General features: G+C 45.8%; 1 protein-coding gene across 5 annotated transcripts in view; it reads left to right on the forward strand.

Moving 5' to 3' along the window:
• The window catches only part of RAP1GAP2 (RAP1 GTPase activating protein 2), a 1,112,678-nt gene that overhangs the window by 291,807 nt on the left and 803,012 nt on the right, over positions 1-17,859 (forward strand). For all 5 annotated transcript variants that reach the window (XR_012298693.1, XM_073667801.1, XM_073667807.1 and 2 more), the window contains exon 2: positions 16,140-16,175. Coding sequence is in view for 4 of the 5 variants with exons in the window: in XM_073667801.1 (XP_073523902.1) it covers positions 16,140-16,175 (36 nt within the window). In the remaining variant the exon portion in view is untranslated. The remainder of the gene's footprint in view (positions 1-16,139; positions 16,176-17,859) is intronic.

Below are 17,859 nucleotides of genomic sequence, written 5' to 3' on the forward strand. Positions count from 1 at the left end.
TGACCGTGACCCCCGGTAAAAAACTTACCATGGGTCACAAGTGCCGGCTGATGAGACTACTACACCCATCAGCCGGCGCCTGCTGTCACTGTAAACAGCGAGCAAAGGCGCCTGCTGATGGGAGGAGTAGTCTCTCATCAGTCGGCGGCTGTGCTGCTAGTAAAAAAAAGTTTAAATCAATAAATCTAAAAATAAAACACATTATACTCACCTACACCTAATTGCCAATGCCCTTGTCCCCTGTAAAAAATAAAAAAACACTATATACTCACCTTAACGCCTAATCCCCAATGCCCATGTCACCTGTAAAAAGGAAAAAATAATAAACCACCATAATCCTCACCTATCCGATGTAATCCTGAGTATCCCACAGCGATCTCACTTATAGTCGCTATCGAGAGATGTGACTGTTCTTTCCGGCAGCCGGCGATACACTGACAGGAGTGTAATCGCTCCCGTCAGTGTATAGCGCTGAGCTGCAGTGGGAGAGATCACCGCAGTTCAATCATTTGATGAGCTCTGGAGACCTCACTAACTGCACCACTGCTGTATAGTGCTGTAAATGAGGTCACCGGAGCTCATCAGCTGATTGAACTCCTGTGACCTGTGTCAAGGCAGTTCAGCACTATATACTGCAGGAAGGATTACACTCCTGTCAGTGTATTTCTGGCTGTCCTGTAGAACAGTCATATCAAAGAAAACCAACTGATAGACAAGACTGATGTCTGGTGTAATGACTATTCCCTTTGGATCAAGACTTGGGTAAGACCGTTTCTAATTGCATTAATTATGTATTTTCTTGGCATACAATCAATCTATATGTAACATCCCTGGTTACATAGTGCACCACCTCCCACTATGCAAGACCGCAATGTTACCTGTCAGTCCAGCCTACAAACCTTGCTCCAGTTCATGATGTGTGCATGTCCCTTGACTGACTGCTTAGGGCGGCGGCCCGGTTACTTCCTGATTCTTATAGCTGCTGTGGGCGCACCCCTAATGCGTCTCCAGCCTATTGCTGTGAGTCACTGGATATTTAAACCCCCTCCACCCAGAAGGAGCTTCCTGAGCAACACCTTCACTCAGTCTTTGCTACTGAATTGCCAGGTCCTGTCCTGTTTCTAGTCTGTTTCCGCCACTCTGGGGGCTGTATACCCAGGCCTGTTACCTGTGACTTCTAGTCTGTTTCCGCCACTCTGGGGGCTGTATACCCAGGCTCATTCTTGTATCTCATTGCAGTAGCAGTTCCTGTCTGAACTGTATCCTAGCCTGTTACCTGTTTGTCTCTATGTCTGTACCTCCCCTTTTCCTGCAGTATCTGAACCTGCACCTAACTCCAACTCGTTGTCTCTGTACTTCTGTTTGTGAGTTTTGTGTCCACTCGCTACTTCATAGGAAGTACCTTGTGTGTATCTGGTTCTGCTTGTCCCTTTTCCCTTCCTCCGTATCTTCCTCCTGTGTTATAGCTATCTTCCTGTATTTTCCAGTCTGTTCCATGTGAACAGAGCCCTGTCCTCTCTGCCTTGTCCACCGCACCTGCGGTTTCGCTCCGCTCTGTCTTGCCCACCACTTAGATGGTTTCTCTCTGCTCTGACTTGCCCACCGCTCCGGCGGCTTCCCTCTGCTCTGCCTTACCCACCGCTCTGGCGGTTTCTCTCTGCTCTGACTTGCCCACCGTTCCGGCGGCTTCCCTCCGCTCTGTCTTGCCCACCGCTTCGGCGGTTTCTCTCTGCTCTGACTTGCCCACAACTCCGGCGGCATCCCTCTGCTCTGCCTTACCCACCGTTCCGGCGGTTTCTCTCTGCTCTGACTTGCCCACCGCTCCGGCGGCTTCTCTCTGCTCTGCCTTGCCCACTGCACCTGCGGTTTCTCTCTGCTCTGCCTTGTCCACCGCTCCGGCGGTTCCGCTCTGCTCTGCCTTGCCCACCGCACCTGCGGTTTTCACTCTGCTCTGCTTTCTCACCGCAACCAGCAGTTCTGCTCTGACTTGCCCACCACTCCGGCGGCATCCCTCTGCTCTGCCTTACCCATCGCTCCGGCGGCTTCTCTCTGCTCTGACTTGCCCACCGCTCCGGCGGCTTCTCTCTGCTCTGCCTTGCCCACCGCTCCGGCGGCTTCTCTCTGCTCTGCCTTGCCCACTGCTCCGGCGGTTTCTCTCTGCTCTGCCTTGTCCACCGCACCTGCGGTTTCTCTCTGCTCTGCCTTGTCCACCGCTCCGGCGGTTCCGCTCTGCTCTGCCTTGCCCACCGCACCTGCGGTTTTCACTCTGCTCTGCTTTCTCACCGCAACCAGCAGTTCTGCTCTGCCTTGTCCTCCGCTCCGGCGGTTTCGCTTTACTCTGCTTGTCTACTGCATCTGCGGCTCTGTACCTGTCTCCCAGTCTGTACTGGACCCTATCCAGCCTGCGCTCCAACCGGCTAGTACCTCCCTGTCTGCACTCCAGCCGTGCTTGCCAGTATCTCCCTGTCTGCATACCAGCCGTGCTTGCCAGTGCCCACCTGTCTGCATACCAGCCGTGCTTGCCAGTGCCCACCTGTCTGCATACCAGCCGTCCTTGCCAGTGCCCACCTGTCTGCATACCAGCCGTACTTGCCAGTACCCACCTGTCTGCATACCAGCCGTACTTGCCAATACCCACCTGCCTGTATGCCAGTCTAACCTGCCTGTTCCTGCATTCCCCGGTGTGGGTCAACAACTGTGACCGGGGTCTGACCTGGAGTCGCACCTGGTCCCTCTGCTCGGTTCCTCCTTGGTCCACGGAGTCGACTAAGCCGCCGTGCGACCTTGGTCGGATTGTGTTGATACTTAGTTACACCCCTCCAGGCACTCCTCGGTTCATGGTACAGTGGGCTCACTAATCACGCTCACGCCAGTCAGTCCGGGCGCGAGCGTAGCACTATACTTATGTAAGCACTGACACTTTATACAGCATATTGAGATTGGGATCTGATCTGACCAACATGAAAACTAACGATGGTTCAGTTTTCACTAATGGTGCTATAAACCAGAAAAATATCAATCAGGTTGAAACTGACAGTGGTTCAATTTTCACTAAAGGTATTATAGACCAGTACTATATATTAGAATGAGACTGACAACGTTTCAATTTCCACAAAAAATAAGTCTATAGTACTTTGAGTGAAAACTGAACCACTGTCAGTCTCGTTTTGGTGTATAGTACTTCTAAGTTAAAACTGAATCATTGTGAGTCTCATTCTGGCTTATAGTGCTTCCAGTGCTAATTCTAGTTGTTGAGTATTTTTTTGTGGAAATTGAAACGTCAGTCTCATTCCAATATATAGTACCTTTAGTGATAACTGAACCACTACCAGTTTCACTTTGGTCTATTGGACTTTTAATGAAAACTGAACTACTTTCAGTCTCACTCAGGTCTATAGCACTCATTCTGACTCATTCTGGTCTACAATACCTTTAGTGAAAAATGAACCACTGTCAGTTTCATCCTGATTGATGTTATTCTGGTTTATAGTACCATTAGTGAAAACCGAATCATCGTTAGTTTACATGCTAATTAGTGTTGAGCGAGCATGCTCGACACTGCTCAGTACTCGCCCGAGCATCACGCTACTCGGAATGTTCGGCGAGCACCGAGCATTTCCGGGTTACTCGGGCGGAAGCTCGGGTCTCCTCCCTGCATGTTTGTCGCTCTTTACAGAGCCAATGAACATGCAGGGATTGCCAGCCAGTCACTGTAATGCCGCAGCCATGTTCTTTGTGGGTATTACAGTGATTGGCTGGCCGCACAGCGTCTCCTCGAGTATTTAAAACCGGGCGCCGCCATCTTGGACACAGACGCTCCGGATCAGACAGTGTAGGGACAGCGTTGCTGAGCTAGGGAGAGATTTTTCCTGCGAAATAGTTAGTGTAGGGTCTGTAAAGGCTGCCAGAACAAACAAACAGTCCTTCTCAGGACTAATATCCATCCCAGATATCAGGCAGGCAGACAGGCAGGCTGTATAGGAGACGCAGTGGTTATACCAGCAAAAGCTGCATTACAGTCCTGTGTGCTCCTGTTTCTGAAATTGCTGGACTTAGCTGCAGGTCTCGGGGGCCAGGAAAAATTATTTTTTTTCATCTAAATCCTCTTTTTTTTTCTCCTTCACACTGTACAAATGCCCGTCTTATTAACCTATTGGTGCCCCCCCTCCCCACCCCCCAAAAAAAGTGTGTCTCAGATTTTTCAGACACAAATATATCTGTTGAAAAGAGTCTGGTATAGGCCGCAGAAACAGAAGTGTGGTTTTGCAGTTCCACGGGTAAAATCTCTGTAGTATCCAGTTTTGGGCCTTTGGTGTCTAAAAAAAACCCAGCTTGAGTGTGTCGCTCACTGTTCAGCCGCAAATCTATATATTTTAAAAAATGTGGTATACACCAGTAAATTAAAACTGTGGTTTAGCTGTTCCACGGTAAAAAATCTCTATTATTCATGTTTTGGTATTTTTTCCGTAAGGAAAAACAGTAATAGTTTCTCCCTGATTGTTCTGATTGTTTAAAAGAGTCGGGTGTAGGGCAGAGAAATAGAACTGTGGTTTTCCTCTTCCACGGTTCTAATCTACTTTTTATTACCCTTTTTCCATTGATAGTGCTATTTTACTTCCTTTACAATGGGCAAGGCGCGTGGCAAGGGACGTGGAACTGGACGTTCTGGTGATGGTGCATGCAGAGGACGGGGTCGTGGCCAAGGTGAAAATGTGCCACAACCAACAGCCACATCTTCTCGCTCCCACTTCTTGACCGAATTACTAGGGAAGCACAGAACAACACCAGTATTGCGAACTGATCAGTGTGAACAGGTTATTAATTGGATAGCAGATAATACTTCCAGTTACCTGGGCACCACCACCTCCGGTCTGTCTTCCACACAGTCAACTCTTAGTAGCCGTGAGTCTCGACCGCATACTCCTCCTCACCCTGATGCTCCTTCCTCCCACCATGCCGAGTGTCGTCAGACAGCAATTGATCCCACACTTGGACACTCTGAAGAGATGTTCACTGGTCCATTTCCATATTTGTGCCCCTCGCCTGATACGCTTGAAGTGGTGGAAGAGGAGATCCCATGTAGCGATGCCCAAATATTTGAACAGCCACGACCACAGGAAGTCGACGCTGGCAATTTGTCACAACAGGTGGATGATGACGAGACACAATTGCCAGGAAGTGAGGAGGAGCATCGTTGTGCACAAGTGGAAGAGGAGGAGGTGATGGATGATCTAGTAACTGACCCAACGTGGCAGGAGGACATGCAGAGGGAGGCCAGCAGCACACAGGGGGAGGGAGGCAGAGTACCCCAACAGGCAGGAAGAAGCAGTGTGGTGGCCGCAGACAGAAGGCGGGCAACCGTTCACTGTAACACCAACACGAGGGACGTTGCCAGTACAAGCGGTAGGTCTTCCAGAGTCTGGAATTTTTTTAAAGACTCTGCTGATAACCCCAAAAAGGCCATTTGTACCACCTGCCATGCCGGCATCAGCAGGGGTGACAAAACTACCAGCCTGACCACCACCAGCATGATCAGGCACATGGCAGCAAAACGTGGACAAGTGCTTGTGGCCCGGGACGGTACATCTCCCTGACGGCACACTGGGTAAACACAGTGGAAGCCGGGACCCAGTCAGACCTTGGGACGGAACACATCCTCCCCACACCAAGGATTGCAGGCCCTATGTCAGTCAGAGTTGCCCCCACAGTGTACAGCTCCTGTGCATCATCCTCCTCCTCCTCCTCATGTTCAGCCTCCATATCGGATATCACCACATCAGTTACAAGCTGGAAGCACTGCAGTACTGCCTCCACCAAGCGGCAACAGGTTGTGCTGAAACTCATAAGCTTAGGTGATAAACCTCACACTGCTTGTGAGTTGTGGACAGCTGTGAAAGAGCAGGCAGATCTGTGGCTGAGACCGCTGAACCTACATCCAGGCATGGTCGTGTGTGACAATGGCCGTAACCTGGTGGCAGCTCTGAGGCGAGGCGAGATCACACACGTACTATGCCTGGCTCATGTGCTTAACCTCGTGGCTCAGCGGTTTATTAAATCGTACCCCTAGTTGCCAGATCTGCTCGTGAAAGTACGCCGCCTGTCAGCTCATTTTCGCAAGTCGGCTACAGCTTCCGCCGCCCTTGCTGTGTTGCAGCAGTGTTTGCAGCTTCCAGCACAGTGACTTGTGTGTGATGTCCCCACACGTTGGAACTCTACCCTCCACATGTTGCAAAGTATTTGTGTGCAGAAGAGAGCAGTTGTGGAGTACCAGCTGCAACAAGGCCGTCGATATTCAGATCAGACTCCACACAAAAGACCTCATGAGTGGACCTGGATGTCTGACATATGTACCATCCTGACAAACTTTGAGGAGGCCACCAAGATGGTGAGTGGCGATGACGCCATCATTAGTGTCAGCATCCCACTTGTCTGTCTTTTGCAACGCTCTCTGCAGAGAATTAAAGAGGAGGCATTGCTGCCAGAGTATGATGAGATGGATCAAGAAGCTGTAGTGGGCGATTACACACAGCCCAGCCTCATCTCATCCCAACTTGCATTGGGGGACAATGAGGGAGAGGAGGAGGAGGAGGAGGAAGAACAGGAGCTGTTATCATGTGCTGTAGACGGTAGTACCTGTACAAGTGTCATACCGTCGGTTCAGCGTGGGTGGCCTGAGGACAGGGAGGAGGAGGAGGAGGAAGAGAGCATGGTCAGTCGTCATCTTGGTGAGGACACGGAAATCTTGCCTGTTACCAGTCTGGCACGCATGGCTGACTTTATGTTACGCTGCCTTAACCGTGACCCTCGCGTTGTCAAAATGTTGGGTGACAGTCATTACTGGTTGGTGACACTTGTAGACCCCCGCTACAAGGAGAACTTCCACTCTCTTATTCCTGAGGTGGAGAGGTCTACAAAAATGGGCCAGTACCAGAAGGCCCTTGCTGCAGAACTGTTAAAAAAATTCCCATCTGAACACGCTAGTGGCAGAGGTCACAGTTCGTTGACCAACCAAAGCGTACAAGCGAGAGAGAGGCAACTCCAATCCAGCAGAGGCAGGGGAACACTGTCAACGTTCTGGGACAGTTTTCTCAGACCCTCCCTTCAGACAGGCCCTGAGGCGCGGGGTACTCTCACAAAGAGTGGAAAGTTTCAAAAGATGGTGAGGGAGTACCTTGCCGACCGTACCAGCGTCCTCCGTGATTCCTCTGTGCCTTTTAATTATTGGGTATCTAAGCTGGACACTTGGAATGAACTCGCTCTGTACACCTTGGAGGTCCTGGCCTGCCCTGCCGCTAGCGTGTTATCGGAGCGTGTTTTTATTGCCGCTGGGGGAATTATAACTGATAAGCGCCCTCGCCTGTCAACTGAAAAGCTGACCCTTATCAAAATGAACAAGGGCTGGATTGGGCCTGACTTCTCATCACCACCAAATGACAGCAGAGTAACATAAAGTCAAATCCACTGTGTTATTTCGGGAGGTGTATTCACATGCACCGCTTCACACCCACACATGGGTATACGCTTCCTCGTTTCGGCTGTTTTATGTTCTTCTCCTTATCCTCAGCCTCCACCACCATTATACCACCTGGGTGACCGTGGTCCGTGTTGCCATTATTGAAAGTTCCTCCGTCCTTATTTTTGTCAGCTTTTGCTTGGAAGGCATAAGCAAAGACTGTAGGAGACCCACTCCCCAATAATGGGAAAAATATTTTTAAGATGCTGTACTGTATGGCTCTTGTAAGGGGCATTAAAAGCGTCTTGTTATACCTCTCTGACCTCCACGTCTTTTCTGAGGGGCATTAAAAGTGTCTTGTTATACCACTCTGACCTCCACGTCTCTTGTAAGGGGCATTAAAAGCGTCTTGTTATACCACTCTGACCTCCACGTCTCTTCTGAGGGGCATTAAAACCATCTTGTTATACCACTCTGACCTCCACGTCTCTTCTGAGGGGCATTAAAAGCGTCTTGTTATACCACTCTGACTTCCACGTCTCTTGTAAGGGGCATTAAAAGCGTCTTGTTATACCACTCTGACCTCCACGTCTCTTGTAAGGGGCAATAAAAGCATCTTGTTATACCACTCTGACCTCCACGTCTCTTCTGAGGGGCATTAAAACTGTCTTGTTATACCACTCTGACCTCCACGTCTCTTCTGAGGGGCATTAAAAGCGTCTTTTTATACCACTCTGACCTCCACGTCTCTTGTAAGGGGCATTAAAAGCGTCTTGTTATACCACTCTGACCTCCACGTCTCTTCTGAGGGGCATTAAAACCGTCTTGTTATACCACTCTGACCTCCACGTCTCTTCTGAGGGGCATTAAAAGAGTCTTGTTATACCACTCTGACCTCCACGTCTCTAGTAAGGGGCATTGAAAGCGTCTTGTTATACCACTCTGACCTCCACGTCTCTTCTGAGGGGCATTAAAAGCGTCTTGTTATACCACTCTGACCTCCACGTCTCTTCTGAGGGGCATTAAAAGCGTTTTGTTATACCACTCTGACCTCCCCGTCTCTTGTAAGGGGCATTAAAATATCCAGCAATCCTCGGAAGAGGTAGGATATGCGCCAAAACGCTGACCACCTCAGGCCTAGCCGCTACTACATACATGCGCTTGCATTCCAAGAAAACAAAGCAGATGCTAACTTGTATCATCATCATCATAATCCTCACCTTGGCACTCTCAACTCCCCTGATGGAGAAGCCAGGGCCCACCGGAGGAGTCTGGTTCTCTGGTGGGTTCGTCCAATGCTGCCCTTAAGCAGGCCGGGCTAAGAAAAGTGTGTGGGGGGATGTTCCATGGAGAAATAGGGGCGGCTGGGGACCGTTTATGGACACCCGGCTGCCCCCAGGCGGCTGGGGATCGTGTGTGGACACCCGGCCGCGGGGCGGCTGGGGACCGAGTATGGACACCCGGGCACCCCCTGGCGGCTGGGGACCGAGTATGGACATCCGGCAGCCGGGCGGCTGGGGACTGAGTATGGATTCCAGGCCGCCAACACAGCCATGACGTGGTGGCCAGATTCTGCCTCCACATGCCTAAAAGGCCCAATTTCAAGTGCAAGCAAGCAAGCAGTATGGTATTGCAGCCTGGGGGTGGGTGGGTGTCAGGCTGCATACTTGCGCTTGCATTGCCAGGAATGGGAGAGGTACAATTGAACACTGCCCTGGGACAAGGACTTGAACGGGGATAGTTGCAAGTCTGCAACGACAGGTGCAGGGTGGGAGGCATCTTCGCATGTACCATGAACAGGGGTTTGGCATGCACACACTACAGCGGAATAGGCTGTCCTTCCCACTAAATGCACTGGGGAGGGCACAGGTAATGTTTTGGTATACGCGCTTAATCTTATGTATAAGGCACACCGGGACAAATAGGGGTGGCTGGGGACTGAGTATGGATACCTCACTGCCGAAGCAGCCATGAGGTAGTGGCCAGCTTCAGCCTCCTCCAAACTAAAAGGCCCCATTTCAAGTGCAAGCTAGCAGTATGGCATTGCAGCCTGGGGGTCGGTGGGTGGCAGGATGCACATTTATGCTTGCATTAAAAGAAAGCAAAGCAGATGCTAACTTCTATCATCATCATCATAATCCTCACCTTAGCACTCTTAACTCCCCTGATGGAGAAGCCAGGGCCCACCAGAGGGGTCTGGTTCTCTGGTGGTCTTGTCCAATGCTGCCCTAAAGCAGGCCGGGCTAAGAAAAGTGTGTGGGGGGAAGTTGACAGGAGAAATAGGGGCGGCTGGGGACCGTTTATGGACACCCGGCTGCCCCCAGGCGGCTGGGGACCGTGTGTGGACGCCCGGCCACGGGGCGGCTGGGGACTGAGTATGGACACCAGGCTGCCCCCTGGCGGCTGGGGACCGAGTGTGGATACCCGGCCGCCGGGCGGCTGGGGACTGAGTATGGATTCCAGGCAGCCAACGCAGCCATGACGTGGTGGCCAGATTCCGCCTCCACATGCCTAAAAGGCCCAATTTCAAGTGCAAGTAAGCAGTATGGTATTGCAGCCTGGGGGTGGGTGGGTGGTTGGCTGCATATTTGCGCTGGCATTGCAAGGAATGGAGGAGGTACCATTGAACAGTGCCCTGGGACAAGAACTTGCACGGGGATAGTTGCAAGTCTGCATCTTCTGATGCGGCAAGGATGACTTCTGATGGGCACACTTTTAGACAGTGACCTGGGTGTCAGAGATGCTTCCAGGGGTCTTCCCCATGCTGTTCCCATGTCTTTTCAGCACTGTATGAATGTGTCACACAGTACATGGCCAGATAAGGTTGTAAAATGTTAAAATGACATTTCCCGGTGAATGCATTTGTCACGGTTGAAAGCAATACAAAAGTGCAAAAACGCATAAAAAATGCTACTTGTGAACATAGCCCAAGGTGTGGAGGAGTATTTTTTGGGGGGGGGGTATTTATTTTACCTTATACACAAGTCTTCTTTACCCTGGAAAGGAAGTTCCTTAACATATTTCACAGGAAAGCAGTTTCAGTTTCGTTTATGAACGTTTTATTGTGAGCCTTTAAAAGTGGCTTAATACCTCTGACCACGTTGTTGACAGCAGTGACCTGGGCATCAGAAATGCTTCCTGGGGCGATCCCCATGCTGTCCCCATGTCATTTGAGCACTGTCACTATCGTTTTGGGCACTTGTTAGGCTTTTAAAAGACTGCCGGAGGTGCCGCACCAAAAATGCTCGGGTCTCCCATAGACTAACATTGGGCTCGTTGCTCGGGTTGAGCACCCGAGTATCACGGCGAGCTCAGCCCGAGCTTCGAGCACCCGAGCATTTTAGTGCTCGCTCAACACTAATGCTGATTTATAGTACCTTGATAACCAACTTTATGCGTGTCTTATTGCCTTAATCAGGTGATATTTTAATATATTGTCTATTTAATAGTATTAATTAAAAGTTATGTTTTATCTAGTAAGCCTCACCTTTTGCTGAAGGTAAAATGAGGGACCCCCAAAAAAAAATTGACGTGGGTTCCCCTCTATAATTATAACCAGCAAAGGCTAGGCAGGGCTGATATTAATAGCGTTAGGTTAATATAATTGTTTTTGGTAAATTAAGAATCATCAATAAAGGAGCTTGTTTCATTATTTCAAATAAAGTACTTTATTCTGGATGTTTTTTGTTTTTTTTTACTATTTGACTATGTGGTTAGTAATGGGGCTGTGTTATAGATGCATCTCCATTACTAACATGGGCTTCATGTTAGCTGCCAATACAAGGCTGACATAAACACCATCCCTATTACCCCACTTGCCACTGCATCAGGGCTAGTGGGAAGAGTGAGGCTAAGCACCCGAATTGGCGGATCTTATTGATGCGCCATTTCCGGGACCGCTGAGGGTTGATATTATTAGCCTCGGAGGGGACCAGCATCCAAGGCCTCTTCCTAGGCTATTAACATCAGCTCACAGCTGATGTTTTGGGCTAATGGCCCCTTCCCTGGCTTGTAATATCAGCCCTCAGTGGTCGACTTTCTCTCTGCTGGTTATGAAAATTACACGGGAGCTCACGCTGGTTTTTTTTTCAATTCTTTATTTTACACCTAATGTACACTGTGAGTGCTGACTACAACTCCCATCATTGTCGCCTGGTCGCATTGATCTCAGGGAGACCAGGCGACAATGATGTGAGATGCACTCAGTAGCCGGTATTCGGCACTCCGGCATTCAACAGTCTGACACTAGAGCTACCGTGAGATCCGGTGGCTTCAACTCAGATAACCTTTCAGGTTACCAGAGTTCAAAACCACCAGGTCTCCCGGCAGCTCCGAGGCCTGGAAAACTCATGGGAAACTTTGAGGGACATTTAAAGTTCACTGGAGTTTCCAGCTGCTGGAACACTGGGAGGCTGTGAACTAAGGTTACCTTGAGTGTGAAGAAAACGAAAAGAAGAAAATCAGTACTCCAACAGGTAAAATATGAAAAAATTTTATTGGATCATTTAAAAAAAGGGGAAAATTTAAAATTCTTACTCATTTCTGGCACTAGGTATTCATGGTTACGTCCACTGATAAAGTAACAGTTAGTTAGCTAGCTGCTAGTGGTCGTAACCATGGATACCTAAAGTCCTGCAATGCCTGCACATGAGGAAAGAGACATAGCGAATTAAAAAAACTATACTACATTTCTAATTGGAGGTATTTTCTAATATTATTATTATTACATCTACTACATATTGGGATAGAATCTTGGAGATGGGAATACCCCTTTAATTCCTGTGTAGCACCTGAAGGATTAAAAAAATTCCTGACAGCACTTTTGTAATACTTGAGGGGTACGGTTTTTAAAATGGTATCACTTTTGGGGAGTTTCCAATATATAGGTCCTGCCATGTCCATTTAAGTCTGCATAGGTCCCTAAAGAAACAGGTTTCGTAAATTTCTTGAAAAAATGATAAATTGGTAGTAAAATTTTGACCCTTCTAACATCCTAATAAAATAAAATGACGTTTGAAAATAATGCAGATGTAAATTAGACATATGGGAAATGTTATTTATTAATTATTTTGTACAGCATGACTAACTCATTTAAGGATATAAAGATTGAAAGTTTGAAAATTTTTCAACATTTTTCACCAAAATTCCGATATTTTCACAAATAAATGCGAAACATAAATACAATGTGTCGAGAAAACCAGAATTACTGGAATATTTTGAAGAGTTCCAGAGTTGTTGCCACATAAAGTGACACATAAAGTGATTTAAAAATTTTAAAAAATTGGCCTGACCATTAAGGTTAAAATTGGCTCAGGGGCTAATATAAAAGTCTTCTACATTTATACATTATGTATTTACTGGACATATATATGACACTGCAGCCTGAAGTGTTCCTACTATCGCACATACCAAAGACTAGTCCTAAATCTGTCTCTAACTGTAATTTGATCGCAGGTATCTTTTTAACCTTTGTATATATTAGTACCCGGTACTGATATGAGAAGCGTTAACAATACACAAATGACTGTTTATAGTAAACTATGTGAGATGTTAGATATTACACAGTAACCTTCACCCACTAGTGTACAGGACACACATACTTCTTATGTAAATGGGATATGTAAACCTACAAGCCTACTGTACATCATTTCTTTGTCATTTCAGATCACAATCTTATTTCATCATAAAACAATTCCTGAATTATCATCTTAAGACCTGTCACTTACCATATGTAACTTTTTATGTGATGTAAATGCCGCTGTTCTCCTGAATTCAGCCTTTCCTTTTTGTTCCTGCGCCTGTGCATTCCTGACATAAGACCCCCTCTTCCCTATATATAAATCTAGTCCTTTTATAACCAAGTGTGAGTGATCTTCAACTCCTAACTATAGGAGTCTTCTTGAAGACCAAGCCAACTGGGCAAACAAGACTTTTTTATATACAGGGAAGAATGGGTCATATCTCAGGAATGGAGAGATTATAAAAAGTATTTTCTTAGATACATGTATGTGGTTAAATTGGACTCTTATAAACAGGATGTCTTGGGGCCCATTCAGACATTCATTTTTGGTGTACGAGTTCTATGCATTCGTTTCATGACTAGAACTCCTACCTGTGATAGTCTATGAGGTTATTCCGATTTATTTTTTTTTGTGTGAACCTAGTGGAGTGGAGTGGAAACATGTCCAATATTGATCTGAGTGTTGGATCAGTATTGGCAATGTAAGTCTATGGGTACTTGAAAAACTGATAAAACTCGGACTAGAAAATCTGGCGAAACTGAACAAAATCACTGATGAAACGCACCCCAGCACTTTCTTTTTCATTTGTTCTTCTAACATTGTCATTGTCCTAAATTTAAAGCACCAATGGAGGAGATTAACTGAGCAAAATGTGCCAGAATTTTGTCTGAGATGCTTTTAATGTTTTACTAGCCACTTTTGAAATGTGTCTGAAGCGGTGACATTGTTAAGTGGAATCATAAAAAGTGCCAGATACAGTACAGACCAAAAGTTTGGACACACCTTCTCGGTTAAAGATTTTTCTTTATTTTCATGACTATGAAAATTGTACATTCACACTGAAGGCATCAAAACTATGAATTAACACATGTGGAATAATATACTTAACAAAAAAGTGTGAAACAACTGAAAATATGTCTTATATTCTAGGTTCTTCAAAGTAGCCACCTTTTGCTTTGATGACTGCTTTGCACACTCTTGGCATTCTCTTGATGAGCTTCAAGAGGTAGTCACCGAAAAAGGTTTTCACTTCACAGGTGTGCCCTGTCAGGTTTAATAAGTGGGATTTCTTGCCTTATAAATGGGGTTGGGGCCATCAGTTGTGTTGTGCAGAAGTCTGGTCGATACTCTGCTGATAGTCCTACTGAATAGACTGTTAGCTGCTTTTTGCTTGCCATAATACAAATTCTAAGTAAAGAAAAACGAGTGGCCATCATTACTTTAAGAAATGAAGGTCAGTCAGTGCGAAAAATTGGGCAAACTTTGAAAGTGTCCCCAAGTGCAGTTGCAAAAACCATCAATCACTACAAAGAAACTGGCTCACATGAGGACCACCCCAGCAAAGGAAGACCAAGAGTCACCTCTGCTTCTGAGGATAAGTTTATCCGAGTCACCAACCTCAGAAATCGCAGGTTAACAGCAGCTCAGATTAGAGACCGGGTCAATGCCACACAGAGTTCTAGCAGCAGACACATCTCTTCAACAACTGTTAAGAGGAGACTTTGTGCAGCAGGCCTTCATGGTAAAATAGCTGCTAGGAAACCACTGCTAAGGACAGGCAACAAGCAGAAGAGACTTGTTTGGGATAAAGAACACAAGGAATGGACATTAGACCAGTGGAAATCTAAGCTTTGGTCTGATGAGTTCAAATTTGAGATCTTTGGTTTCAACCACCTTGTCTTTGTGCGATGCAGAAAAGGTGAACAGATGGCTCTACATGCCTGGCTACCACCATGAAGCATGGAGGAGGAGGTGTGATGGTGTGGGGGTGCTTTGCTGGTGACACTGTTGGGGATTTATTCAAAATTGAAGGCATACTGAACCAGCATGGCTACCACAGGATCTTGCAGCGGCATGCTATTTCATCCGGTTTGCGTTTAGTTGGACCATCATTTGTTTTTCAACAGGACAGTGACCCCAAACACACCTCCAGGCTGTGTAAGGGCTATTTGACCAAGAAGGAGAGTGATGGAGTGCTACGCCGGATGACCTGGCCTCCACAGTCACCAGACCTGAACCCAATCGAGATGGTTTGGGGTGAGCTGGACCACAGAGTGAAGGCAAAAGGGCCAACAAGTGCTAAGCATCTCTGGGAACTCATTCAAGATTGTTGGAAGACCATTTCCGGTGACTACCTCTTGAAGCTCATCAAGAGAATGCCAAGAGTGTGCAAAGCAGTCATCAAAGCAAAAGGTGGCTACTTTGAAGAACCTAGAATATAAGACATATTTTCAGTTGTTTCACACTTTTTTGTTAAGTATATAATTCCACATGTGTTAATTCATAGTTTTGATGCCTTCCGTGTGAATGTACAATTTTCATAGTCATGAAAATACAGAAAAATCTTTAAATTAGAAGGTGTGTCCAAACATTTGGTCTGTACTGTATATAAATATATAAAATATTTTGGGTCAAAAATGTTGGTATAAAATAAGAGATGATGACGTAAGAAATAGAAAATTGTCTAAATCTGTTCAATACAATGTGCTACACTTATACATTGTGTGACCCTGTGTCTGGTCTAGTTATTTCCAGTCTGACTTTAGGACAGTGTTAATATATTTCCCCTAAAGTTATGACATTTTCATTTCAGAATTTAAAGTGAAGTGCAAATATTAACTAATATATTCAGGAATTTCCATATATTTATTATCCTTTCCGGCCGAGGAGTGTAGCCATCGCAGTTCAATGTATTCAGATGCCATAATGAGTTTACATAATATATTTTTTATAACAGAGCTGCAGTTTCCTTTCCCACTATAAGTGCAGCTGTTATTTGCGTTTCTGCTGATGAAGTTGCTTTGCTTTAAAGGACGATCAATCAGATACAGATTTTAGCTGTGACAACTCCATCTAATCCTTAAGTCGATTCGCACTTGTTAAAGCATTGTGTACAATAAGTGAAAACTGAATAATTAATTGGTTTATCGATTTTATACTTGCAGGATTGATAAAGCGATGCTGGCCAGCCTGAAAGTCAAGTAAGTCATTCTTTTGTTAATTTGATTGATTCCAGTTCATTTTCTTGGAGGGCCGGTTCCTTCATGAATATGTTATAGACTGGAAGAAATGTGCAGGTGTATATACTATATAATGACATTTTTATATATTTTCAATATTGTATTGATTATGGAAGCCATTTGTTAAGTGTCTATGCCCGAACATAATATTCATGGGCTATTATTATGATTTAATCTCTTTTCCAACCCTTAATATCCCCCATGATCAACAGAAATATGGGTTGTGGTCCCTTCACTGCAGCACCCAGTTCTGTCTGCATCTGGTACTACAACAGCATGATCTGGGAACTAGTGGATCCCAGGACAAGGAATTGAACAAAAGAAAGGTTTAATAAAATATGAATATTTTTTTTATTAATTACCATAATACAAAAGTTAAAATATTATAAGGTGACTCATGTTAACAGAGACGCAGTCACCAAGACCAAGTGAAAGGTATATATAGTTTAAATCAAAGAAAGGTCACTGACTCCATTAATAGCCTTATTGTGGTCATTAGCCTTTCATATATAATAATGTGGGTAACAGTGTTACCAAGTTATAGATATGATCTCATAGAATAGATCCTGCGTCCCTCCACCTCTACGCACTCCACCCATACGCATCCCTCCACCCCGACATGTGTTTCACCTTGCTTCTTCCAGGGGGCACCCCCTGGAAGAAGTGCAGTGAAACGTGCGTCAGGGTGGAGGGATGCAGTACCTGACCTACCGTGACACCACCATTACCTTTATCTTAGGTAAAAACATTTTTTACCCAGCAGTGGATCCATTCTATGAGATCATATCTATAAATTGGTATCACTGCTACCCACATTATATACAAATGGCTAATGACTACAATAAGGCTATTAATGGAGTCAGGGAGCTTTGTTTGATTTAGACTATACTGTATATACCTTTTCATTGGTTACTGTGTCTCTGTTAACATGAGGCACCTTATCCTATTTTAAATTTTGTATTATGGTAATTAATTAATAAAGATTTATATTTTATTAAACCTTTATTTTGTTAACTTCTTTGTCCTGGCATCCACTTATCCTCTTGTTCCCAGATCATGATGTTGTAATTCATTGTGAAATGCAGCCCTTAGAGGCATAATGATTTTTTGGGCAGTGCTATGCTACTGTATCTGGTACTGCAGCATATATCCTCTCAAGTGCATGTAGGTGATCCAGCTTGCGCCCTAGAGTGAGAGTGGCGCTTTATTGTGTACCACTATGAAAAGACTACTTCTGCTCTATGAGAATGAATATGCCATTAATGTTATATCCTGAATACCCCCTTTAAAATGGACCTGTCACTTGCCATAGATGTGTACTTTTTCTCCAAGTGTAAATGCCACCGTTCTCCTTAATCTGACACTGTTTTTCTTTTGTTCCTGAGCCTCTCCGTTCCTAAGAGATGACCCCGCTTCCTTGTATGTAAATCTAGTTTTGTTAGTCAAATGGGCCACCAGGTAAAAAGATCATACATTCATGGCAAGTGACCGGTCCTTTTTAAATGGAACCTGTTAGCTTTCTGGAAATGTCTGAATTTTTATTAGAGCAGAAAGAACCGACCTTTAGCACCATATTTCAAAACTGCATTTCACTTTTGTTCCTCTTCTTAAATGCATGCTACATTTCCCAACAAGTCATTACCGC

This window comes from Phyllobates terribilis, unplaced genomic scaffold (genome assembly GCF_046119375.1).
Source record: "Phyllobates terribilis strain yellow unplaced genomic scaffold, ASM4611937v1 Scaffold_2__4_contigs__length_985480577, whole genome shotgun sequence".
Classification (NCBI taxonomy): Eukaryota; Metazoa; Chordata; class Amphibia; order Anura; family Dendrobatidae; genus Phyllobates; species Phyllobates terribilis.